Source organism: Hyalella azteca, unplaced genomic scaffold (assembly GCF_000764305.2).
Source record: "Hyalella azteca isolate HAZT.00-mixed unplaced genomic scaffold, Hazt_2.0.2 contig12949, whole genome shotgun sequence".
NCBI lineage: Eukaryota > Metazoa > Arthropoda > Malacostraca > Amphipoda > Hyalellidae > Hyalella > Hyalella azteca.
In genome coordinates, this window is record NW_025942889.1 from 121173 (window position 1) to 147618 (window position 26446).

At 41.0% G+C, this 26446-nt stretch overlaps 2 protein-coding genes across 4 annotated transcripts; both read right to left on the reverse strand.

The window, feature by feature from the left end:
- Nucleotides 1-1092: 1092 nt before the first annotated feature.
- On the reverse strand, nucleotides 1093-10714 carry LOC108666361 (long-chain-fatty-acid--CoA ligase ACSBG2-like). Its single transcript, XM_018153218.2, has 7 exons — nucleotides 10635-10714; nucleotides 10172-10397; nucleotides 6636-6795; nucleotides 6186-6349; nucleotides 5575-5728; nucleotides 4554-4646; nucleotides 1093-1298 (listed from the first exon to the last, which is right to left on the reverse strand). The coding sequence occupies exons 1-7, from the start codon at nucleotides 10712-10714 to the stop codon at nucleotides 1093-1095; spliced, it is 1083 nt and encodes a 360-aa protein (XP_018008707.2).
- Nucleotides 10715-19520: 8806 nt separating this feature from the next.
- LOC108666379 lies at nucleotides 19521-25376 on the reverse strand. Of its 3 annotated transcripts, none has more exons than XM_018153242.2 (4): nucleotides 25307-25376; nucleotides 21658-24031; nucleotides 21149-21323; nucleotides 19521-20904 (listed from the first exon to the last, which is right to left on the reverse strand). In XM_018153242.2, the coding sequence occupies exons 2-4, from the start codon at nucleotides 24021-24023 to the stop codon at nucleotides 20131-20133; spliced, it is 3315 nt and encodes a 1104-aa protein (XP_018008731.1). In that variant the 5' UTR covers nucleotides 24024-24031; nucleotides 25307-25376; the 3' UTR covers nucleotides 19521-20130. The 3 variants fall into 3 exon arrangements, with proteins under 3 accessions (XP_018008731.1, XP_018008732.1, XP_018008730.1); XM_018153243.2 differs by lacking the exon at nucleotides 25307-25376 and adding an exon at nucleotides 24191-25288; XM_018153241.2 differs by lacking the exon at nucleotides 25307-25376 and having other exon boundaries at nucleotides 21658-24182.
- Between the last annotated feature and the right edge of the window lie 1070 nt (nucleotides 25377-26446).

Consider the following 26446-nt stretch of genomic DNA (forward strand, 5'->3'; position numbering starts at 1 on the left):
AATTTTGTCTGAGCTCATTAACTCTGGTCTTGCCTAAAAGGTCCCAACCTTAAGTATACGGGAGAAGTATGTTCAGTAAAATTCTTTACACAGATAGTTAACGACTAAAATAATATACATGCTTACCTCAACACAATTATGCAAATGCTCTTTTAGTAACACGTTACAGCAACAGCTACACGCCAAGAAGCAAATGTCATCCACCTGATGGTAACTTCATCCAATTTTTTTAATAACCTAAGTTAACAAAAGAACAAATCACCACTGCATCCGTGATTGTTGTACTGCCCGTGTCTTCACAAGTTGTGTTTGAAGCCGCTGCCTCGCAAAAAGAACTCTGTAACAAAATCTGGTGTACGAGTGTGTCCGAGGTGGGTGATCTGGTGTAGACGTCCTCGATGAGGTCATTAGTGTGTCCGAGGAGCGTTATCTGGAGTAGACGTCCTTGATAAGGTCAATGCAATAAAATGGTTCTGGCGGGTCAGCGAGCCAGTGATGGTCGTAGAACTACCAGTGGCACCAAGTGCCCGGAAAAACTGACCTATCACCCCCCCTCCCTAGTCGCTACTGCCAGGATGGGCTATTACAACAACAACAACAACATTACTGACACGCAGGTTTCACTTGTTCTCGATTACCGTGCGATTATAATCAAGTTGGGTGCGTCTTTTAGATGACCAAGGATTTCAATTGTCCGCTATCCGCTGTTTTATAGCCATGGCAGCGAAGTTAATAACGATTGAATTGAATCATTTTTACTAGATCACATGCACTTCTCATTAGTTATTTTTTTGGTAAGGTAAGGCGTGATTATTCGGCCTTGGGGTTATCGACGAGCCTTTACACACTTCATTCATCCGAGATGAAATCAATATTAAGCCGTGAGAGACTTTTTGCGATGGTAAACCATTAAAGCACAATGTTCTCCCCGCGACATGCGAGATCGTCCCATAACACGTTATTTGATTGTAGTCGAACACACTTGCCCTGTTCAGAGCGTCATCCATTCTGTCTATTCTTGGTCAACTTTTTGTAAAAATAAGTTATTTGTGCTTCAAGTCCTGAGCAAAATAGTTCGAAAAAAATGGAAATTCAGTCATACATAAAAAAGCGGTGCAAGTGGACGCCATCATCAATTCTTGATCCAAGTCTCACGTCTTTGATTGTGTCGAAGAGTGAGCCTTTGAGCGCGTCCGGCTTGGCAAAGTAGACGGTGCCGGCAGCTGTCATGGCCAAGTACAAGTCCACCATCTGCGCCGCAATGTGGTTCAGCGGTAAGTAGGACACGATCGAGTCGTCTGTGGACAACCAAAGTTCATAAATGAAACTGAAAATTTTTAGCTGATAGACCAATAGTGTCGTTATAGATATTATCAAGTCAAGTTTCAGCCATGGTCGAGAGCGGACGCTCGTGTTTTGCGGTGCCACATTTCAACTTTTAACTTTTACTGTGCCGTTTTCGGAACTTTTTTTGCATTCTTTTTATGATCCGTGTCAGTGAATGACTGAATTTTCAGTGAAGTCAGTAAAAGAGAGTGCAAATAGAAAAAAAACAAACCTAAAGTAAAAGTGTTTCATCTGAAATAACGCGATTTAGAGTCAGCGAGGGTCGCCAAGCAAGCGAAGGCAACGTGCACTGCTCCGCCAGCGTGGAAGAATAGAGCCCTTGTTTTATGCCCAAGCTTACCTCCTCTACCCTGAACACCTTTACAGCCGCTGACATCACCACTTTCTGGAAGCCGCTTATTCTCAAGTCTGTAACCGAGTTTTTACGGCACTTTGGAAACTTTACAATTTTTATTCAACTTGATTCAGTTTTAACTTGTGTTTTTTTAGCTCTTGCATTTAATGATGGCTGGTCAGAGAGGAAAAAGATTAATTGAGAAGGCCTCCAGTCCTGTTAAACCGAATTCGAAGATCAAATTGTAAAATGAGCGAGGAGAAATTTGTAAATTTTGCAAGCTGAGATCGCTTAACGTCAATGACGCTACAGTGGCCTGTGATCGTTGCGGGGATATCATCTGCAACAATTGTGCAAAGTTGAGCAAGACAGACTGCTCGGTTATTCGCATAAACAAGTCAGTACATTGGTACTGCCAGGACTGCCAACAACCAGCACTTAGCGCTGTAAAAAGCGAAAAATGGTAGAAGAGAAGTGCTCTTCTATGTTTTCTGTCTGAAAGCGGAAATGTAAGATACCAACAAGCAAGAGTTGAGAAAGTGTGCCGAAATGGAGGAGAACCACAAGAAATAATTGAGCTTGTTGCGTAGCGAATTGCACTCGTTACGAAACGAGCTAGTGGAAATGAAAGCTCATCTTCACAAAACTGAAAATAGCGATAACACAGAAGGTAAAGGCCGCAAAGATGCCATCTCTGATCTCGCCAGCGAGAGCACTCGTGAACTGCTGGACAGAGAGAGAAGAAGACTTAACCTTGTTTGGTTTAACGTTCCCGAAAGCAATGCTTCGGATGCTGAATTTATTACTGATTGCTGTGCCAAGGCACTTAACGTCCTTGTGAATATAACGGCATGCAAGAGGCTGCGATCGATAGACGCTACCACCTGTAAACCGCTGCTTGTAACAGTGCAGGATACAGCTCAGGTCGGACATGTGCTTAAGGCTGCGAGAATACTAAGTGAATTCACAGAGTTTAATTCAGTCTTTGTTAAAAAGGATGCTACCCCTTTAGAGAGAGAAATGTTTCGCAAGAAATGGCATGAGAGACTCAGGCGGAAAAGTATGGAGACTCAGATCAACCACTTTCACGATGTCAAGACAACACCGACCGCACACGGTCAGTCAGCGGAGCTGGAAGACATGTAAGAAGTCATGTCCATAGAACAGGCCTGTAAATAATGTAAGAAGTAAACGCATACATCAAAGTGAAAGTGCACAATAAGCTTTAAAATGTTTTAACACGAACTCGGATTCCGTTTTGAACAAAAGAAGTGAACTATTAACTGTGATTGAAAACGAGCGCATAGACATTATTTGTATTACAGAAACACTCCCTAAAATTCACGGGAGGAAAATTGTCCCTGTTGAATTTCAGTTGCCAGGTTTTGAGTGTTTTCATAACTTGAATGAAGAGCAGTGCAGTTGAGGTGTAGCTTTGTGGGTTAGAACTTCTTATGGCGCTCAGCAAATCAAGTTATCTGCAGAACATCAATCAGCTAGAGAATCAGTGTGGTGCGAACTTTCTCTCAAAGGCTAAGATAGCCTCCTCATAGGCGTCGTGTATAGATCACCAAACAGTTCTTCTGATAACGATAAAGTACTAAACAGTCTTTTACCAAGCATGACTTTCCATAGGTCACACACGTTGATCGTTGGTAATTTTAATCATCCAGAGCTAGACTGGACAGATGGATCCTCTCCAAGGGAAGAGAATCACCCAGCATCCTTGTTCATGGAGTCAGTAAGAGACTCCTTCCAGTCCAGCACGTTACCAAACCAACCCATTATAGAAGTAAACAGACTCCTCATTATAGAAGTAAACAGACTCCCAATATAACAGACCTGGTGTTCACTAGTGATGAATCAATGTTAGATGAGCTTCGTCACGAGGCTCCGTTGGGCAAAGGCCATCACCAATCATTGTTTTTCAGACTTAAGTGCTGTACAGAAAAGACGCTTCGGAAATGTGAGCGTTTGAATTTTGCGAAAGGCGACTATGATAAACTCCGTGAAGCAGTGAATACAGTGAATATTTCGAACTGTATTAAGGACATGAATGTGACTGAGTCATGGTCATTTCTCAAGGACATGGTTATGTCTGCAGTTGATGCGTGTGTACCTAAAATTAAGCTTGGCGGAGCCAAAAAAACTCGGTGGATGAACAGTACAGTTTTAGCTAAGCTGAAAACAAAGAAGGAAGCATACCAGCGTTATTTACAGACTCGTAGCGATGCTGGCTATAACCGATACGCAAGAGCTCGAAATCAAGCTAAAGAAAGCTGTCGTACCGTAGAAAAAACCCTCGAAAAAAGTATTGCCCGAAAGCCTTCTTTTTTGTACGCTAGCTCGAATTAAGTGCAAGATGAAGGACGGTATTTCTGATTTGAAAGTAAATCAATGAAAGATATCCTCTGATGAGGGCAAAGCTAACGTACTTAATCATTTTTTCAGTAGCGTATTCACTGAAGAGGACATGAACAGTATTCCAGCTATTGAGGAGCGCCCAGTCGGATCTAAATTAACAAGTTTTGAAATACAATACAAGAAGAAGAGGTGAAATACAAGAAGAGAACCCTTAACGAATGGATCCGCCTGCTGGACGAAAGGGAGCCAGTAGATACAGTGTACCTCGATTTTGCCAAGGCGTTTGACAGTGTCCCACATGAACGGCTGTTGCGTAAATTGAAGTGTTTGGGAATTGAGAGTAATGTACTCAAATGGATCAGAGATTTTCTAGTAGGGAGGCGACAACGTGTCAGTATTAATGGGTCCGTAAATCGGCAACAGGCCATGGGCCTATTTCTTCAATGCCGACACTTCTATTCTATTCTACAATGGAAGGCTACATAGTTAAGTCCAAACCTGCACTCACCGTGCTTGAGGCTGAAGAAGTCAACGATGGCGCGGGCGCTCCAGGTGATGTTGTCCTGGGAACACATCACTCCTTTAGGAGGACCGGTCGTGCCTGTTTTTATGAACGATTGCTAAGCACAGATTTTTAAATTTATTAGATAATGAAGTATTACCGTACAATATTAGATATATTAGTATTACCGTACATTATTAGATATAGAACTCATTACCGTACATTATTTGATATGAAAATATTTCAAGGTGAAAACACAAATTTCAATTCATTTTAAACAAAGTTGAGTACTTATTGTGTGGGGAGTTCCGTAGACGCAGCTATCTTATTCAGCTCCCTCGCCTTATGTTTAGACGGGATCACGTCACAGAGCATGTGAAAATTCATTTAACGGAACGATTGATAAGAATGTAAAATTCATGCGTCCGTTTCGGTTTGCGCATCGATATTGCATGAATAACAATTTTGAAAAATTAATCGGACTTCCAAGATACTTTGGGAGCTATAATGTTCTATTCAAGTAGCGCCATTTCAACGCAAACAATTATACTTAGATTAGAAAAAACTTGCTACTGATGAAAATTAAATTCTAAGTAAGAATTTAGTTTTTTGGTAAAGAATTATATAAGGTAAGGTCTCATGTATTCCTTTAAAACGGGAAAACTCGATCGTGTTTGAAAAGAAATGTTAACACAAGACAGGATGGCACATGCTTGTCACATAACATATCATTTATTTGTACTTCTTACTGAGAGTTATCGGTTTCTACCGTAACTTTTATATTCCTAACGTTAGTTCCCTTAAGAGGAAGCACCCGCTTCTCCCGTCGTACTCTAGTTTCTTGTCTTTGGCTTGAGCAAATTCCAGCCACTCTTACGGTGTAATAGTGAACCTTCAGCGGAAAAAGACAAAAGCTTCCATTCAGCTCCACAATCGTGATACTACCATGCCGCCGAACAGTGAACATCTAACAAATTGAATTATGAAACGAATGAAAGTTAAGATCATGCAAAGGGCGCGACCTGACCTGAGGTGTAGATCAGCGTGCAGCACTGGTTGACCGCCTGCAGGCTGAGTCGTTGCTGCAGTTCGTCGTCGGGCGTCGAGGCGCCGAGGTGCATGAACTCCGCCCAAGACATCACGCCGCGCTCCCTGGGCTGCCCAAGCCACTGCACGATCGCCTGCACAAATAGTCAAGAGTGTCAGCATGTAAACACAATGAATGGGCATTAACTGGTATACATTTTTGTATGCAAGTATCCTGATTTTGAGCCAGGTATGCATACAATGATCCATTTAACGATTTACTTCAAGTAGATATAGTTAAGCAGCAATTAGCAGGGTGGCCCAGTGGTTGAAGTTCAGAGTACCAAGATTGGAGCAGAGAGGTGCGGGTTCGATGTGCGTCAGTTTCTGGTCAGAATCGGCAAGGAGGCCGAGCGGTTAAGCAAAGCAAAATTGAAGCAGTGAGTTGCGAGTTCAAGCCCGCAACAAACTGTGCAATGTTCTGCAATGTTAAGAATCGGCGACGGACCTCCGGCCTAATAAACGCTGCAACCGCTATATTATTATTATTATTATATACATTAATTAAGCAGATAAGTTAGCCGGAAAATCATGGGTGAAGCGTGTGCTTACCTTGACGTGCGGCAGCTTGTGTCGGACGGTCATGATGTTGCTGACGGTGTGGTGGTCGTCCAAGACCAGCACCTGCGCACGGCAGTCGTTTGCGATGCCGCAACTCGCCTCCGCAGAGTTGTTGTGGTACAGCCCCGTTGACAGCCCCCCCGCCATGATGGCCCCTGAACACCACCAAAAAAATAGCTGGCTGCGTAGTACTCCGCATAGTTCCAGTACCTGGCAAGCGGAGTCAACTCTTATTTTTATCGTCACTTTCCACCCGATCGCTAGCAGTCGTTGAAAAATTTCGATCTTGACCACAGACTGTATACACCGGCACGTTTTCGATGTATCAGAGTTGAAACTTTTGCGAAACGCATGATAAACTCGATATCATAGAACAAGTTGGACGAAGTTTAGTGTAGAGATAGTAGCTTTGTTATCGAGCTCACTTCCAAGCATTATCACGGTGGACGGCGAGGGCACGCTGTTGGGGGTGGGTGAGAACTGCTGTTTGCAGGAGGCTGTGGACAGACATGGGCGCTCTAGCCCCTGGGCCTTCTTCGTCCATTGTGATGGTCACGGCACCGTCAGGATGCCAACATTTGTGTGACCTCGCAGGCAGCACCTGGCATCAGTCCATTAATTCAGAGACGTAAACGCGCGTAAATGTATCAATTTAACATGTGCAATGACAATAGAAAACGTTGAGTCGTCCAATACATCCATTATTAATTTCATTGCAATTAGAGTTCAGAAATAAGAGTATTTAAGTAATCGAGGTTATGTGACAATATTTGAGTTAAGATAATTCATGAATGCATTTATGATAAATAATACGATGTTAAGATACTTAAATATTATTAAATCACACACATTGATATGCACTAGGCAATAATGACAAGCAACGTATTACGTATACTGCACACCAGATTACCTACTGATAAAGAACTCGTACCGTGAAAAAACGAAACTCTTGTAATATATTTTGCGGATCACCTGACGTCTATCAGTTGGCTTACAAAATATGGAAAATAAAATATTAGTAACCAAATTGAATGTCTTTATCAGTTGCTTATCTGACTAATTTGTTTACTTGTAAAGCTAAAGAATTTCATCTTCAAGCCACTTGATGATGATACGGTGCCGTGTTAACATATGATGTCCTCGAGATGTCTGCCCAAATCATTGACCAAAAAAATGAAACATGGTAACATTGTTGCCGGAACCCATCTGACCTTTTATCACTCAACCAGTCTGTGTTTTAATTAATTATTTTTCAGTAACATCTGACTCAATTTAATTATTTTCCATTTTTGCACAACTAACGACAGTCGCGTTCAATTCAGTTCCGCCATTTAGTAACTAGCAGCCACTGGCATTCCGTGTATTGTGTTAGTCTGGAATTGCAAACCTGAATAAGTCTGCTCTCCGAAATCGGGACATTTTGTGTACTTCGTTAGCCATTTTGTCAGATCAATTGTAATTCTTTCACAAGTGGTACCTTCCTTGTTCATTATGCACTTTACTGCAGTTAACGATCATTTGCTTATTCATGCGTTAGTTTGATTTGATTTTATTTATACATTTATTCACGCAGGAGCACACGTTACAATGAAAAATAAAAAGAGACGTTAAATAAAATAGCAAGGCTTCCAGGTGAATGCCCATACAAGCTAAAAAAGCTTCGCAGGCAAAACAATAGGTACAAAACTCAATTCCAATGATAACAAGTCGACGATTAAAACAAATAAGTAACAAATTTCTAAAATAATCAAAACCATTGTCAAAATACTTAAACTGATAACCGTAAGTCATAGTAGAAAAATCAGCATAAAAGAGGCAATGTCAACATCACACTTAGTAAAACAAAGTACAACTATAAACATCTGTCAAAATACCTAAAACTTGCTTAATAATCGAAGTCAAATTAATACTGGTTAAGGATAAAATCACGGAATTTTATTTTTAAAAACATTTTAGAGCAATCTTGTTTGAACTCATCGGGCAATTTGTTAAAATATTTGACACAATTAAAAACGGTACCGCTTTTTTCTATGTCTAAACGAACCGGTGGTAGGTTAAATCGAACGCCCCTGGTGTTGTGAGAATGTTGGGGAACAAGAGGGGCGAAAGCAGATTTAAAAAGACGCTCATCATGGTAAAGTGCTCTATTCATGAACTTTAAAAGTTGAAATCTGAACATATCGTCAAGTTTCAAAATTTTCGACTGCCTATATAATTCGTTAGTGCATATCAAAAGAATATTATTATCGTCATACCTAACCCTAAGCATAGAACGCAACGATTTATTAAGTAATGTGATGACCAGTTTTTTTGTATTGAAAGGTACACCACCCCAGATTACTAAAATGCTTGATAGTTGTGATAAAGACAATGATAGTTGTGATAAAGACAATGCGTAAAAAAGCGTTTTTAATGAAGGAAAAGCAATTCATTTGATAAGGCACGCAGAACTCCGAGGGCTTTATACTCAGTCCCTGACCACGCCTATCCAAGCCTATCTTGATTATTGAAGTAATTTTCTTGTTTGAATTAATTGATTATTTCTTGTTTAATAGTCACAGTTTTTAATGCATTTTTAGTCATAATAAATATTTTAGATTAAATTCTGGCATTGGTTAAGAGATTGAATTATTTTACTTGTGAATTCTTTATTTAGCACTAGGGTCATTTATGTCCCATTTATTTTTCTTGCAGTGTCACTCAAGTCACTTTAGTCCTACCCTGTGCTCCCTATACAGGACATACACTATAAGGTTTTGACCTAGAACAGCCAACAGTATTCTTAACCCTCATTAGTGGGACTGCCATCTAAAGCCACTTATCATTCAATGCCACACTCTTCTCAATTTGTTTTGCTGTACTTTCCCTAAATATAATTTTAATAGAAAACTCTTTCATTTAAACAACATTAATTAATAGCTTCCACTGTTTAATTAACTCTGAAGTGGACAACGGGTTTGTCCCAGCCGCTGGCACGGTAACAACATAATAGCGTACAAAGATAACGGTTTTGATTGGTCCAAGATATCAAACGAATCCTTGAGAGAATACACATACTGAGGCAATAATAAGATTATCGGTCCCAAAGAGGCTGACCAAAATAACGACCGGCGCCTTAGTCCTGTGCATTTTAGTTTGTATCGTCAAGGAATTGTACAAGGTAGGAAATTATGGCGAGAAAAATTTGATCAAAAAGACAACGCACTGAGCGGTGAATTTAACTGCGAAGCCCCTAAGGCCTGGATGAATCGTTGCTATTGCCTCCAAGAGAGACGACAAAGGTTTCGCCCGCAGCAGTGTGTTTTTTGCTCTCTAAATTTAAGAATACGGCAGAAAATCCAGGTGCAAAAGTTCAAGCAAGTATAAATATCCAATTACTCGAATACCAAATAGATTTAATTCAAAGTATAATAGGATATCAACATGCTGTGACGATGACGTACGTAGGTCTTGCTAAAAATAACATAATTCGTCCATATGTGTGACTCGTTCACATGTGATCGAAGCCTTCAACCATCGCATGAAACTACGATCTAATACGAATAAAAGCTTTTCACAGTTATTATTTAAGTCATCGATGTCTTTATTTTAGGCGCAGGGAAAAGCAGCCACGACCGAAACCTTGCAACTATTCCCAGATACAGTCGTCTTAAGCTCGTTATCGCGCAGCGCCTGCAAGCTCGTTATCCACGCCTGTTATCAATAGTCAACAGTGACTGATGAAGCATGATCGATGGCCTTGCGCTTTCAACAGTAATATCAGAGCTTGCGTAGTCAACTTTGGCGGATATTGAAGATCGCGGCACTCCATTAAGACTATTATGTCATACCTGTTCGCCTGGTAGCGGCAAAAATGGAAGAAAATGTAAACTGAAACTGATCATGTCACCGCATGTTGTTATAACCGCAACAATAAAATGTTCTCCACTGGTGAAGCTCTAGGTTACTATATTATGCAAATATAATTTGTAACCGACCTGGTCCGGACCGCGGGATGATTCAAAGAGTTCCTCCTCCTGAGGAGTAGCACGAGCGGCGTGCACTCTCCTGTAGGAGGCTGGGGACCTGAAGGAGGTTATGGTCTCAGCGTTGGGGGGCGTCGACCCCGCGCCGAGGCCCTGCAGCGCCGGGGCCCCGCAGTGCAGCGACCGCAGCCCAGCGCCCCGCACGGAACTCACGAGGCGCCTTCTCGGGGCCGCATTTCTGGGAACATCGGAAAATAAATAATGAAGCTGTAACATGGGGGACATTTGCATACCTAGTTTATAAGTAGCTGGTATTCCTGCAATCAAGCCCACGCACGGTGCTTAATATCATTTTCTTAAGTGTGAATTAAACCAAATGCAATAGATATTCTTATTTCTTTAATAAGCTAGCATCGAAATGAGAAACTTGAGCTAGAAATATGATAGCTAAATTTTAGTTCACATCTGGACTCACCTAGTAACATGGTGAAGAAATCTCTTGACGAGATGACTGTCAAGTTCCTGGACGAGCAACAAACTTCTCGCGACGCTCATGTTTGTCGTCCGATGGCTGACAGGATTACACGTAAACTACCACTTTTTCGTCCAAGTTCCTGCCCGATATATTTATTATCAGTCGACGATAACGAAGTCACTTATTATCATTTTACCCTACGCTAGCTCAATGAACGGATCTGTAGTTCGCGTCTGCCGACTCGCTGATCAAGAGGTTTTCCACTATAAACGAATGCTTGAAATGCACGAAAAAGAATGACCCAACAATAATTAACAATTAATAATAAGAATATTCGTCGGTAACGTGGATTACGACTTTATTTAACTTTTAATCGTAACAATTTTTAAGGTTGTGTTTTACGAGTTAAGACTTGAGTGAAAGGTACAATATTTGATAATGATGAATAAATTTTCTTAGAAGATTACAAAAAATGGAATATTATCCATAACTTACAAATCAAATAACAAAGTCTTGTCAGACTCGCCTATGCGCCTCCTCACTACACGGAGGTCAGCAACGCACTGAGAAGTAGTGAGAACTGAGAAAAATTGAGAATTGAGATTAGGGACCGACCACCAGGCAGGCTACAGCAGCTACTGCCGAGTGGTCGGAGTCATGCGACACCGTCGGAGCCTCATGTCGTGCTGGAGGCATTTCTTAATCCAGATTTGTTGGAATTAGTTTTCAATTGTTTACTCTGCAATTTGCAGGTCTACTTTACTTGGAAAATTGATGTAACATTACGACAAATCTTGAAGGTGGCTTACACCTCGAATACAGACAGCGTTTCAGGTTGGTCAAGTTGCTGCTATGCATGCATCATCATACTAGGTAATAAATAATCTTCAAGATATTCTCGATTTCAGATAATTAATGCATTTCCAGAAATTTTCTGAGCTCGGATTAACAATACAAGTGAATTAAATAAATAAATTTTCAGAGCTCGGATACAACTGAACAATAAATACAAGTTCGGCTTGGAAAAAGCAGAAATAATTTTCTATTTACATATCCTTATTCCTTTGTTTATATTTCAAGTCAAGTACTATGCTTTTATTGAAACAACCTTGACACAATCCACAAGCCTAAATATTAATAAGCCAGATATAATTAACAGTTCTATGATTGAGTTACGGCACTTCATTTTTTGTGGCCGTTACCTCTCGCAAGTTTCAGAAGCTCAACAAATTATCTCGATTCAGGCCTTGTCAACTTCGTCTCCTAAAACTGATTTAATCTGAAAATTTCCGCCTCGTTTATCTAAATCGTAGGCACACGGGACATTAAAAACTCAATTTTATTCTTATTGTATAATAAAGTGGAACTGAACATAAGCAGTTCGTCAGATAACGCTATATAGATTATAGACTGTCAGAGCAGAGATTTGGATCACCACGAGAGCCTAGATAAAGTCTGAGGATTGTAGCTGTCGAGGAGTCAGTCTGTCTTCTTGATTTTTTTCATTTCAAATTAAAAAAGGATCTAAAAAATCACTTCACATCAAATCATATCCGAAAGATCCTTCGCAATTATTCTCGTCCTAACACGTCCAGCTGTTGAACCATTGCACAACCTTTCCTGGAACCCCACAATTTGCACCACATGTTACCTAGCCACCCTGGTCCAAGTGGCACCTATAGCTTCGTGTTGCTGATGTCAAGGTAGAGGCCAATGTTGAAATCATTATTCACATTATTGGCCGAAACGAAGTCTTCTTGTGAATTGTTAAAGTTTTTAGCAGAAAAATATCGAAGGAGATTCCCTTTGAAGAAAATGAGAGAAACAGCTAACGTATGCGACCGTTCACGCATGCACAGTGCGCGGCCAAAGGCAGTCAAGTTGGGGTGGGAAGCGCAGCCCCAACTCTTCTTTGAGACTGACTCGTTGGTAAGTTCGCCGCAAACTAGTCCATCCTCCTTGAGATTGAACCTTTTGCGTGATGATACGAAATAGCGAAATAAACGAACGCACTATTGTTAACTCGGGTATATTTTCTGGTGTTAGGTCTCTGGAAACGTATTTCTAAACTTCATAAAACACGGATGTTTCATTTGTCAAATTACTAATTTATGTTAATAGACTATCGGTTTTTTCGTTGCCAAAAAAGAACGCTTTTCTAAGCGACGGTCTACGGTGTTGCAGCCGAGTTGACTTAACGTAATTAGCGATGACAGAGCAGACCTTGAAGCCGAGGTAACACAAGTAACACAAGTCACGGTGTGGCATCACACAAACAACACAAGTCACGATATATCGTCACACAGTCTTAACCTCTGTCCACATTCATGTCACTGGTATCAATTCACAGTTACTGGTTGTAGTACCTTTGAAGCTCTGCCAATCCCAAGCATTCCATTTTCTGGAACTTCCACAACGCTTTTCGCAAAGCAGTAAACTTCAGAACGTGTGTCTATAGAGGATCGAAGTTAAGTCTTGGAGCGATTGGCAGCTCTAAAATGACAGTTCCTGACGCGTTATCGACGATCTTATACTAGCCAGCCTGCATCCTCATCTCCAGGACACGCATTTCACTGAAGTTGAGCAGGTCATCAGTCTGTGCTACAGCTTGGATAGGCAAAGAAGGGTAACTCGGGAAGTACAAGCGAGCGTGTTGAACAGTCAGCATAGACCTGTGATCGCCCTCGTCTAACAAGACGTGCATTCTCTGCGGATACTCGAAATGCAACGCGGCGTCGCGCTGCGTCATCACAGCAAAGCGGATTACGTCCCCACAAACGGTCACGTTCTTAACTTGTCCTGGCAAAGTTTTAATCCAGTCGATTTCTTGAAATAAATCTTGATCGGGCCTGCGTACAGGTTAAATTTCCATCATGGCTTCTCGGTGAAGGTTCATCGTTCTCTGGGATTTACACTCGCACGCTTATCGTTCCACTTCCACGATCAATAAAAAAAGAACAAGCTTCACTAAAATCCTAACTGCAAATTTCATATCGACTGTTTTTTTACACCGCTTAAATCTCGATTAACTAATTTTGTTCAAAAATCTATGCAATTACCAGCAAGCGCTAACATAAGTGGCAGTGCGTATCACGAATACAACTGCGGCGTACGCAAGATTGGTGCGAACGCAACTGGTTCACTACAGATTAATTGAATTTACCTTACATTTAACAGTAAGTTTGAAAATGTAAGTTAAAATTGGGTTTCACCAAGATGGAACAATTAAGTAGATCAGATGCGAAAAATATTTCAGTGGGATCAGTATATCAACTGCAGAAAATATTCACAAATAATTAACTGAAGTGATTCCAACTGACTATATAGTACTGCACGGATTCGCATAACAAAACGTGCGATGTCGGAAGTTGGTGCAAACGAAGACTGTGGAATTGGTGTTCAGATCGAAATAAACGATGCGAAATTCGTTTATAATTACGAATGAAAATTCGCAAGCCCTAGAACTAAAAACAACTGATAGTATAGTATAGTATCTTCGGCATTGAAGAATAGGCCTGGATAGGCCTGTCGCCGATTCTTGTACTTTTCTTGGCTAGACTGGCCTTTTGATCAAATCTTTTCAACGGACGGTAGATTTAAAATCGCTTCTAGATTTCAGTTGCTCCGTAGGGTCCGAGGCATTTTAATACTAAACATATGCTCCTGCATGGCCTTGCCTAGTCTGTTCTTGAACGCGTTCATACTCGGAGCGTCAACAATATCTTCAGGGAGGCTGTTCCACATGTCGGTGACTCGAAGCGAGAAGAAATGTTGTCGCGTGGATAAGTTGCACCGCAGTTTTTTTTAGTGATAAGCTGCATATTCAACGTTATGAAACGAAACAATTCAGTTATTTAATAATCCTGAGTACTTGTCCCAATATTTGAAAGAACTTATTAAATCATCGTCGTCAAGTCCGTAGAATTCAAGGACCGGGGCTCAGTCTGCCTCCTAATTTCACTCTTCTGCCAACGTGTTAATTCTGGAGCGGCCCCCTGCTCCATCATCGCCCATACGCCGACAGCATTACCATCTTCGTCTCCTTCCCGAGCCTTGACATGGCAGAGGCAAGATTGACGGAGCTTTTCTCGGTTGTTCCCATCTGGTATCCTGTCGCCTCTTGAACTGTCATCCAAAATCTCCAAACCATTCACATGAAACTACGTTGTGGTTTGCCACCGGTAGCCTCAAGATGCCATTCATAAACTAACTCCGCCAGCGCCCTTCGTAAACTGCACTGCTCCGTTCCTCACTAATTTACTGAATATTAGTCATAATGTATAGGGCTGAGTGAGAGCTACCTACCCTTCATAATTCAAATCATAGTGTGCTTAATAAAAAGAAAATGAAACAAAATCAAAATAATAAATCAATAAATATTCTAGAAATGCTTAGCAATGCATTAAATAACACAGAAGCAAAAATAAATTATGCATATATTGACCGACGACACCCACACAGCATTATTACCATATAGAAAAGCTGAAATAAAATAGCAATAGCATGCCTACGATGCAAGAAGTAGACAACATTGGTGTGTACCTACACCCGCTGCAAAACATTCCTGGCGTGATGTTCGACCAAAGCCCCTTTCACACAGGGCGGGAAATATCGCCGGCGTGAAAAAAACCGCCGCGGGATTTCCCGCGCTATCATTTACACGAGGCGGTTTTTCACGCTGGAATCTATCAGATTTGCAGTGCTGTTCTTCGTAAGTGGTCGTCAGTTTTTGTGAATTATATCTATAAATGGCTGCTCATCGCAAAGAAAAGAAGGCTCTCCTTTTATATTTGCTGCATAAGACAGCAATTAAAGAAAGAAGAGGAGGTGCTGGATTCACAATATAGTAAAATTAAGGCCAAAAGAAGGTGAATTTGCCACACTATTCGGAAAATTAAGAGAAGATGAAGCAAAATTCTTCAATTATTTCCGAATGTCTACCGAAAGTTTTGATGAATTATTGTCTTGTGTGCAAGGCAAATCCCAGAACAGCATGCAACAATAAGAAATAGTTTGATTATCCTTACCTCTGCTAGACCCACTGTCTGTACCACACTCGGCAGCGGCGTGAAAAACCGCCCAGTGTGAAAGATTACTTAGAATACCATATTGCAAGCTAAACTGTCGCGGGAAATCCCGCCGCAGTTTTAGCTTGACACACGCGGTCGTCAGGCGTGAAATTTCATTTTTCTCGCTTCGAGTCACCAACATGTGGAACAGCCTCCCTGATAGCATCGTTGACGCTCCGAGTATGAACACCTTCAAAAACAGACTAGAAGAAGCTATGAAGGAGCATATGTTCAGTCTTAAAATGCCTAGCAAATTACGGACCAAGCAATAAGTCAAGCGGCTATCTCAATCAATCGTCAGTTATGGAAAGATCGGGTTACAAAGGCCGGATCCCTTGTGAATCAAGTCACGAAAAGTTCAAGAATCGGCCACAGGCCATGGGCCTGTTTCTTCAATGCCGACACTTCTATTCTATTCGGTAGGTTCTGTTAAGTCATAAACAAAACGAGTATTCAAAAGATAAATAAAATGCTAACTGTGAACACGTGAGAAAATTTTCATTCAGTCACAGGAACATGTTGGAAGACATAATAATTTTAAATCCAGATAACCATTACCATAAAATTATTGAAGAAGAAAATTTAATTAGCCTTATAAAAGAATGGATCCTAATTAGTGCAAAAAAATTCAGTCACGAAAGGAGCTGTGGCTTCAAAGGCAGTGAGAGTTTAACTGAAAGTTATCTAGAATAAGGCCCCAAGCATGTTCTCCTATTAAGAGCTTAAGGAAAATCATACAATGCATGATCAACATAACATGATATGAGCAATGACTATATTAAGGAATTCGATTATATTTGTAAGAAGTTATCACTTGGATGGCGGAATATTAGCTGAATATTCAGCTTCTTATGTCAGAACTTGAAGAAAAAAAATGAACCGTAAACTGTATCATAAATTCAGTCCAGTTATGTGAATGAATTATAGAAAGAACTAACGATTTACCACATGTAAGTTTACATGAAAAATGTATTGAGAATGAAGGACAAAATGAGAGCCAGAGCAGTGAAATGCGTCAGAAATTAGCTGATGCTTCAAAAAGTTTCAAGCTCGGCAGGCAGAGGGATGGAGTTCTGGTAGGTAAAAGTTTTGAGGGTTTCATAGTACTGGTAGACTAATGAATAAATAAAAATATGGCCTCCACTGCCTGCCTGGTCGCCCCTGCTGCCTGCCAACCTACAGCCTAGTCCAAAACACTTGAATTGAATTCACCACAGTTTTATTGTCTGATATGATAAGAAATTTGTTAAATTACCTCTATGACTTATTGTTTTCCTATGTACCCAAAATTATGGTTATACGTTGGTTCTGTAGCTAAGCTTATTTTTCATATAAGAAATATTACAAGTTTAATCAGCATTCTTTCTATTAGAAAGCCAGGCATCTTCTCATAGATATACTTTAAGATTAATACAGATGTTACTATAAAATTGAAATTATTCTTCCCCTTAAACCCTTCAAGCCATAAGCGCCGAGCTCTCAGTCATATTTCTGTACGACCAATGAAGAATTTCTTAACAAAAAGAAAAAATCGCCGAGTGCTCATTACCACCGCAAAGAAAAGAGTTCACATTACTGCCGAAATTGTAGCTCAGAATATAACATCAAAAAACAAAGAATAATAAATACTCAGCATTACAGATATGCGGTCTTTGAAAGAGGAACTTAGTATATTATTGTTTTTCATAATTATTCCTCGTTGTCAACAGCTCCCGCAATGAAAAGGATCGAACGATGAATTTTCTGACTATTCGTAAAGTCGCGACCTGAAATGATTATTTGACCATCCCACGTATAATTGAAGTGGGAATAAAACATTAAATTCGAGTATTGTGCACATCGCTGCGAGATCGAGATCTATAAACGTAAATAATAAAAGCAGGATTGATCTCTTTTCTTAATTCTCGTGCACGGACAACAACTTCGCCTAACTTTGTTTAGTATCAGTGCTTCTAAACATTCGTGACGCATGAAAAAAAACTGGATTCCTCTAGGCTCTATCCAAATAACATAAGCTTGAGCAGCGCACATCATCGGCTTCACATTAATGACGTCAGAGCGATGTCGGGCGTACTAAAAGCCGACGCGTTCTAAATTCCTATGCGAGGGGGCGACATTCTCAGCTTGACGGCAATAGTGGCAACGTTGATAGCATCTAATTAGAGAAGCGAGGAACTGACAGGCTGGACGAGTGAGGCTGCGGCCTCCAAATGCCGCAGAGATAATCTAGCTCAGGAGGGGGGGGGGGGTAGTTAGCAAGATTCGAAAATCTTGCCAGGCTTGAAGAAACTATTGTGTGCTACGTCGGAGAGTAAATAAAATTAGTCAATTCAGTGCATGCGCGCTGTCTATTTATAAAATTTCGTTCGAGGTGAAACTTTAACAACGTCTCAAAAAGTTTCACGAGTTGACAATACCCATCCCATGATTAATTACTAAAACGTTGTCAAGATCTAAATGGGGGGAGGTGAAAAAGCATAGCCAACTCCCCAGCAACGTGCAGCACGTTTAAAATAACCAATAGTTAATAATTACGGTTTTACATCTTATTAATGAACCTAATGTCGCCTCCATTTACCAATCAAATCGGTGTCTACGATAAGAAAATTCTTCAACCGTAAGGGAACATTCAAGAAATTTCGCATCACTTAATTGCCACTGGGCAATCTTCAATCGTAAGTGAACATCACTCAAGCCACTGGGCAATGGGCGTTTGGGCGCAGCGGTCTCTCCTGGAAAATCCAACACCAGAATGGTCGACGAATAAACAGGAGGGAAATAGAGAAATATCTCGAGTTGGTTAAAAGGTGACTAGCAGGCTTACATGGACCGGACACAAAGATATGCGAGAACTAGAAAACTAATTAAAGTATACTTGCGCCCGAGGGACCACGGCTCAAGTTTGGGTAACGAATCTCCACTAAATGGATGCCTTATGGTGCCGTTCGGCTAAAGTTATTGCATGCTATTTATTCAATTAAGTTCCGTTAGAAATATTTCCCTCTACAATGCAACAGCTCTTGCGCCAAACTCTTGAAGCCAACGCCACAACAGATTCATTTAAATTCGAGGTTTTTAATTAACTCAATTACCAACGGACCAGCTCAAAAAGTATCATGCGTGTAGATTCCACATTAGTGTATTTTCACAGCATCTGTGAAAAATATAAAATATTCAATCGAGAAACAAGATAGAAAACCCCTTCACAAATCCACTAAAACTGCCTACGGTCCTCCATACTGTGCCATCAATTGCAGATGCTGTGACAGATCAAAGAAAGCCATCTTCAGAGTATCATCAATTAACGCGTCAATGAATATTTCCATGTCAGACAGGACCTCTAAATCAAATTGGGAGCAGTATTTACTGCGAGAACCAGATCTCCCTCCCTATTTACTTTGAACAAATGCCGGACAAGAATCGTTCCATGTTTTGCAGCCGATTTCGGAATGCCGGCGCCCGCAAGCCGAAAAGAAAATGAACCGCATGCAACTTCTGGAGAAAAGCAAACGACGTGTTCAGAGGCAACTCCATCGCACACGTAACTTTCGGAGGTTTCATTCACAGAGGTTTTCCAGACATTTCATTCGCACACGTAACTGTCACTAAATAGAAGGCAGGGGAGCGCCTCAGTACCGTCTTGAGCGCAGCAGCTCCAACAAATGTATGATATGCGACGTGCATGCCCTGCCAGGAACATTGAGCAAAATGGTTTATACCCTGCGATTTCTTGAAGACAAACGTACCAAGCTATAGCTGAAGGAGCCAGAAGCTTCCTATCTACTCTTTTCATTCGTGGGAAATTCAAATCAAGCACTGGAACAGAAGGAACAATTTTATTAAATAATCAGCATAAAAAGCAATCATATCAGATTCAAGTAACTGATTTTGTTCTCATTAGTTTTAGGAAGAAAACTTTGCACGATATAATTTCACCGACGAGAGCTAACTGATAAAAAAATCGAAGGCTCCACATTCTGCATTAAGATTAGTCCAACGGCAGTTAAAAGCATTATATAAAAATGCTAACATTTCTGCATTCCTAGCTATGAAAATGCACCATCTACTTGGCATCCCATAAAAGCTACTAAAAATTCGTTAATGGAATGCTTGAACAGAATGAAATATGAAGAGCCTGGACCTCCATGTATTGATGGGAAATTATAAATAAAGCTTCCAGATTAAATTATGAACGATCTCTCAAAAAACCATAACGAGGAGGTTAGCTTATATAAAAAATTTATAGCTTCCTTCTGCGATTCCACGTGTGCTGGAAGTCTCAAGACTTGAAAGATTTACATAAAACCAGAATCAATCGCTAAAACTTACCAAGACCAGTTCTTGCCTGCCATCACACACTAGGGTTCACGACAACTTTCTTTCAGAAAACCCTTCAGAGAGGTGCCCATTTCCACACGATGAACTGTTCAATCCTCGTCGTGCAGAAAGTGACAATAAGGACCGTACAAGCAAAACCCGTTCTGGTGGAAGCTGTAACATTTCTTCTTTTTGTAACTCGACGCAATTCGTCCTCTTCCGTCCTCGTTTAACCTGCAACCCTCATCCTCCTCCCACCCGTTTTGATATGCTTCAGAGTTGAAATTGCGCCGGTCACAATTTCCCCCGAAGTTTTCATTTCTACCATAGCCCTCACAGCTCCGTGTCGATTTGGCGAATCCCCCACTTTCGCGGCTCCTGTTGACTCTGAAGTTAACTTGAGGTGCAGTTCTCCTAAAGGAAAAACTTGTTTCTACAGAGCGCAGAAGAGTAATCAGATCATTTACGCTGCTTCTAATCATCGAAGGACGTCTGCTTGACGGGAAACGATCACTATGGCGAAACTGGTCTCTAAATCCAACATAATTCGGTTGGAGGTTTTCTGAAAAAATCGTTTCATCCGATCCATACACTTTGGTTTTAGTTATAGATTGTGAGCAGTCTCTTGAAGTCTCATCTCTGGAGCGAACTGTTGCTTGCATTGTATACCGACCAGCATCTAGCGTGTAGATGCGCGAGACGTTGTCATGGGAGCCGCTCTCTATGGAATCCACGTCTGCAGGCCTCAAGGAAGGGATAGCAGTAAACTCCAGCAACGTATCATTAGAGTCTGCATTACGACAACCACTGAACACTCGCCAAGTGACTGTCGCAGATCTGTCAGTCGTATTTTCTTCAGGCCAGTGATGAAGGGCTTCAAGTATCTTTAAAATAACGTTTGCTCATTAGGCGAAAACCTATTTGCAATCTGATATCTCAACATTTTTAACATTGGTATGGTTTACTCATTTGAAAATACTGCAGTAGTCCACCCTTTATCAGGATCGGTATATCCAGCAATATTTTACCACAAATTCATATCCACAAATTGAATTGCTTAGAAATAGGTGGGCAGCTTCTGGCACAAAATAGATTATCGAGAACCTTACGTCGATCATATGACGCTACCTCTTTGTTGGCAATGGAACACTTAAGTATTCCTTCCTCCAGATCGTGGATGAAAGAGCAGCGAGCTCCATACCGACAGTAGCCCGACTCGTGGTAGGCTTGGCAGTTGCGCGTTTTGTACTTGCCGTGATGGAAAGACACCTTCAATTGATCGAGGCCATGAGCGTAATTGCACCTGAAACACGAGTAGTCAACAAGTAAAAAAAACGCGAAGTATACCAACAATAATATTTTCCATTAACCTTGCAATATTTCAAAAACGATAATAAGCTCCTCCCATCGCCCAAAAAGTTGCCGGAATAAAATCGGGTAGAACTTCTAATGTTGAAAGTTTTTAAACCAAAATTTGATTATTAGTTCAGAAGAAGCGAACTTTCATTAGAATTTCGTTACAAGAATAGATTTCTATATGCCAATTAGTTGAAGTCCGAGATCAAGAAACCAAAATAAGGTCGAGACAGAAAGCTTGTGATTAATAAACGTTATTGCACTGTGCCTCCTTCACTTACCGAGACCCATATCTGCAATTGCCTCTTATTTGGAACGCCCTACACAGCTCCGTTTTGTACTTCGACTCTTGAGGTTGCTTCTGATCAAGATAAGACAAGTTTTGCAGCTCCGATTCAGCACGGTCAACTTCGCTGGAAGAGTTGGCGCTCTTTGATCTCCGGTCAGAAATACTCTCAGGTTCATTCCAGGTTGGGGTTGCAACACCGTAAGGTTCGTTATAAGGTTTAACGTTGCAACCCCATGCAATGTGCTCAAAAACATTTAGTTCGCTCTCGCTCACAACCGAGGATCCATATAAAGCAGGTGCATATGTTGACTTTGAAACTGCATTTGGAGTTGAAGCCGTGCTCCCAGAAACAATTGTCCCATTCTCTGAGTTTTCAAGACCAGATTGTAATTCCACCTTATCATGCTCAGAAACTTCCGTTTCTTCAGAGAAATTCAGGCTTTTAGCCAGCCCGGAATTCACGAGTTTCTTCTTGCTAGATTTAATCGACGAAATGACGCTGGTTGACCGCCTACGCACACCAGGCACAGCCTGAGTCGACGATGGCATCCGTGAACTTTCCTCTTCTATATCGGCAGCACTTTCTTCCGAAAATTGGCGGTCCTTTTTGGGTGAAGAAGACATGAAACTTGCATTTTCGGAATGATAGATGAAGTCAAACAATAAATCTGGACAGGAATCTACGTTCGCTACAGCAACATCATTTTCGAAACCAGACTCTTCATGCTCTGAGCGTTGACATTCTTCAATGCCTCCCGATGTAGAACTAGTTTCATTCGCATTCCAACACTTTGTTTGGACCTTTTCCGAAGATAAACAGCCTTGTAGAATGAGAGAAGCGATATCTGGTTTTACCACTATGCTCCCGTTTCGCTCTTCACAAATGGACCTGAACTCCAATATTTCAGCAACAGATTCTTCTTTACTAAAGAACTGCGGACCCGAATAATTGACCTCGTCGACAGGTATCTGAAGAGAGTCGGCCGTGAGCCAGTGCCCAGCCTCATTACATGCTACAGCCAAATTAGAATCACCCGAGTGTGATGAATTACCGGAACCAGCGGAACTTGACGGCCAGGCATTCGAGGCTGTGTGCGAAATGCAAGTTATATTATTTGCCGGACGAGGAGCTACTGATGATCTAGAGGGTATAGCCATAGTTAGTTCATTACTGGCTAGACTTGATAAACCTGTGCCATTACTACAGATTTCAGCGTCATAATTTTCCGAGAACCTGCAGGTTATATTGGGGCTATGCTTCAAGGATGTCCTGAACGAGCAAGATTTCTTGTCCGGATTGAGCATCTCGTCTTGCTTATTTAGAGGAACGTCTTGCGTTGCAGGGTTAACGAAGACCTTAGAAGTTACAACATGATCAGTGCATAGTTTGGTCCGTTCCAGAGAATGTTCGGGCTGAAGGTCAGTAATCCCGAGAAATGGAGCGTGCTCAGATATGACTTCACACTCGGGCACACTGTTTGTTCTTGCATATTCAGTGGGTCCAGACCCCATTGACGAGTGTGTTGAGCCCGAAAGCGAAGAGTCGGGCCCTTTCATTAGAGTTGGCTCAAAATTCAAATCTGATGTGCACGAAAGTTCGTTGGGTGCGTCCCTGATGTCGCCATTATGACTCTTCTTATAAGAAGACTCCGTAGTTCTAACTTTCTCAGTGTCATTGGCAAATCTGCCGTTTGTTCTCGACGTGATTATTGGGTGTTCAAACTTTCCGTAACTTCCCGAATTCTGATACGTGGTCAAAGGGCGGCACGGATTCAGGCCACGACTACCCAGGGAGTTCCTTTGAGCAAAACGTGGCTCGCATGATGTCCTGGCGCCTGTGAACCCTGCTCTTCCACCGTGGAATCTTGTTCCGATCATACCGTGAAAGGGGAAACGAGGGATGGAGTGAAAAATCTCAGATCCGCTTATACTGCCGTGAAATTCACCACGTCTACCTCGGCACGATGAACGAGGCCAATTCTTTGTGAGGCCTCTGGTGAAGAATATTTGGTCTTTAAGAGAGTCAACCTGACTTACCATTCGTTGTGAGCTGGCGTTCTGTTCAGCCGTTCTTCTGACCGTTCTACCGTCAGAGTTTTTGTTCCATTCGTGCAAGTGGTGCCCACGGCTAGGTCCATACTTCGAAGAAAAAAATCTGGCATCTTCAGCATACTTTCTGTAGGATATGGTGGGAGAAACCGAGCGGTGGTTCCTACTACGAACATACGTAATAGGCCTACATTTAACAGAGAAACTATTCCTGTACGGAGGGTAGGCAGGCAACTGAGGGGGGTGGATAGAAGAGGGGCTATTTTTGAGAGCGCGGTCTAGGGCTGCTGCTGCTACCGCAAGAGACATCGGTTCTCCTGGAAACGTAGATTCATAGTATCTATAAATAAATTTAGCATAATTAGGCAAGAACTTAATAACTATGAAAATAACTATTGTAAAAAGTACAACGGAGCCTTCAAATAGACCAATTTTGAACCAAGTGCCGTTGGACTATCACGAAGTTACGAACCTACCTCACGTCTCACGAAGCTATTATAACTTGCTCGGCGATAAGTGGAATAAGCTGCAAGAGCAATCTTTATCCGATTTCACAAGCAAAATTTACTTTTTCACAATCTTTCTTATTCTGATTAATTTACGTGCTATCCTTTCATTCAGAATACAGTAATTACTAAGATCATTGCACATTAACAGGATTAGAGTAGTTTTCCTTCAAATACAATGAGCTATCATAGAAAACTTCAGAATGCCATCCTCATACAGACGTAGCCTCATGCCGGCCTAAAATGGCGTGGGCCGTGGGGCCGCGGTTGTACCTGATATACAAGGCAACTAGCATAAATTGCATCTGAACATAATAATCTGAACGTAAACTAAATTTTCTTCAAATAAAGTTTCAACAACTCAAAAGCACAACATTCCTCTTGATGAAACTTCCATGAAAGTTCTTGCGCTACGCAAGATCATGAAGATGCTCCACGGATATCGCTGCACATGATTTGCATGAACAGAGATCTGAAAGCACATTAGTTGAATTGAACATTCATGGTGGAATTACCATTATAAGCGTAACAACCTAGAGATAGGAACAATACAAGCTTATTCATCCGCTATTTCCAATACACGGCAGCGGGCAACAGTAACGCTGGCAGAAGTTCACAAAGATTCGCTAATCTAATGCCATTGTGAAGCAACAGCGGCAAGTACTAGGCAATACCCTAAAGATTCCTACATTGAACCACTCATTTTTTTCCGTTCATGCTTCCTTCATCATTTGCCAGACCCATTTACAATTTTGCTGCTAAGCAATAAACAAAACAGTAGCCACTGTTAGGAAAGTTCATCAGAATATTTCTTCCACGGTGAATCTAAGCAGTCGGATGAAGAACCGTAATAATTCAATCTCACGCACCAAGACTAAGAGCATTACAATTATGAAACAGTTTTGTAAGGTCTTACTAAGGTCCAAATACATTTCCGTCCTCATATTTCAGCGTTTTACTCCCTTTATGTGTTATAACCACGGTCAAGCACTTTATTTACGGGCCAACCATTCCAATTGAAATTTTTCGGCACCCACAACTAGCACGTAAAAGAGAGTAATTAGGCACATTTAGAAGGGGGCTTACGTCACTCAAGAAAAAAGATCCACACGTCATCCACTATCCTCAACAGACTGAGCAGGGCGCCTGGTATGTGCCGGTTCGTTCATCATTGCTCTTGTTATTAGGTCGAGAGTCAAAAGACTTTTTCACGTAAGAACAACACGTCGTTTAGTTACTGAGGTTTACGCCACCTAATTCAATACCAAAACCAAATAATTTTTCAACTAAAATTCTTTCGCCAATCATTTGGTGCTTTTTTAGTAAAGTCATGGAGAGGAGTTTCCCGAATCTCAAAATATGGCTCACGAAATATAATCAAATATTTTTCAGAAATCCTTAATTGAATGCTTTGTCATGAACGAAGACTATTATGTTTTATGTCGACACTTTTATTGAATCGGAAGCTAGATTCGCTTTCCGATGTAAACTCAATACGACACATCTACCAAAATGGTTTCCAATTTGAAATTCGTTCTTTACATTTTACAAACGAAACGTGCAGGACACATTGCTTGGCGCAAAATTGCCAACAAGCAACAAAGCATTTTCTATTTTCATAGCAACAAAATGCATTATTTTCCGTAAAAAACTAAATAGTTTGTATTGCTAAGATTAGTAAATGTTTTTCTTCTCATCAAAATCAGGAAAGGAAGTGATTGCAGCAGTTGCTACGTCTCGGAGGACAAATTTACAGCCGGACTCGCGGCCGGTCTCACGGCCAATCTCCAAATTCGCTGATCAAGGAATATCTCCCAAACTAATGAACGCAGATCGATGAAACTTGGTAGACGTATCCATTAGAAACTAACGGTCATGTTTAGCTCGTGACAATTTTTTGAATTTCGCTTTAATTTCTGAGTTATATGAGGATACGAACCAAAATTCACAGTGATCAAGGAATTTCTTCTAAACTACTGAACATATTTGAACAAAATTTTGAAAATACATTCCTAACTTCCAAACTGTGATATTTAGCTCGTGAAAATTTTCCCGATTTATGCCTTCGTTCGCGAGATTTTTTTCCATTTCACCTTCAATCATGATTTAAACAGCAATACGTTCTTAAATTCGCAGTGATCAAGAAATTTCATCTAAGCTACAGAACAGATTTGAACGAAACTTTGTGTATAAATACCTAACCTCCTAACTGTAAAGNACGGCTCT

Coding starts and splice junctions, on each gene's coding strand:
- LOC108666361 (XM_018153218.2), bottom strand. CDS start 10,714: ATGAGCGTCGCGAGAAGTTTGTTGCTCGTCCAGGAACTTGACAGTCAT. Junction 6,796..10,171: donor CATCCCGCGGTCCGGACCAG/GTCGGTTACAAA, acceptor GACTGATGCCAG/GTGCTGCCTGCGAGGTCACA. Junction 4,647..5,574: donor CACGCTGATCTACACCTCAG/GTCAGGTCGCGC, acceptor TCATAAAAACAG/GCACGACCGGTCCTCCTAAA.
- LOC108666379 (XM_018153242.2), bottom strand. CDS start 24,023: ATGTCTCTTGCGGTAGCAGCAGCAGCCCTAGACCGCGCTCTCAAAAAT. Junction 21,324..21,657: donor AATTGCAGATATGGGTCTCG/GTAAGTGAAGGA, acceptor CTCGTGTTTCAG/GTGCAATTACGCTCATGGCC. Junction 20,905..21,148: donor GTTCCATTGCCAACAAAGAG/GTAGCGTCATAT, acceptor GTTATTTTAAAG/ATACTTGAAGCCCTTCATCA.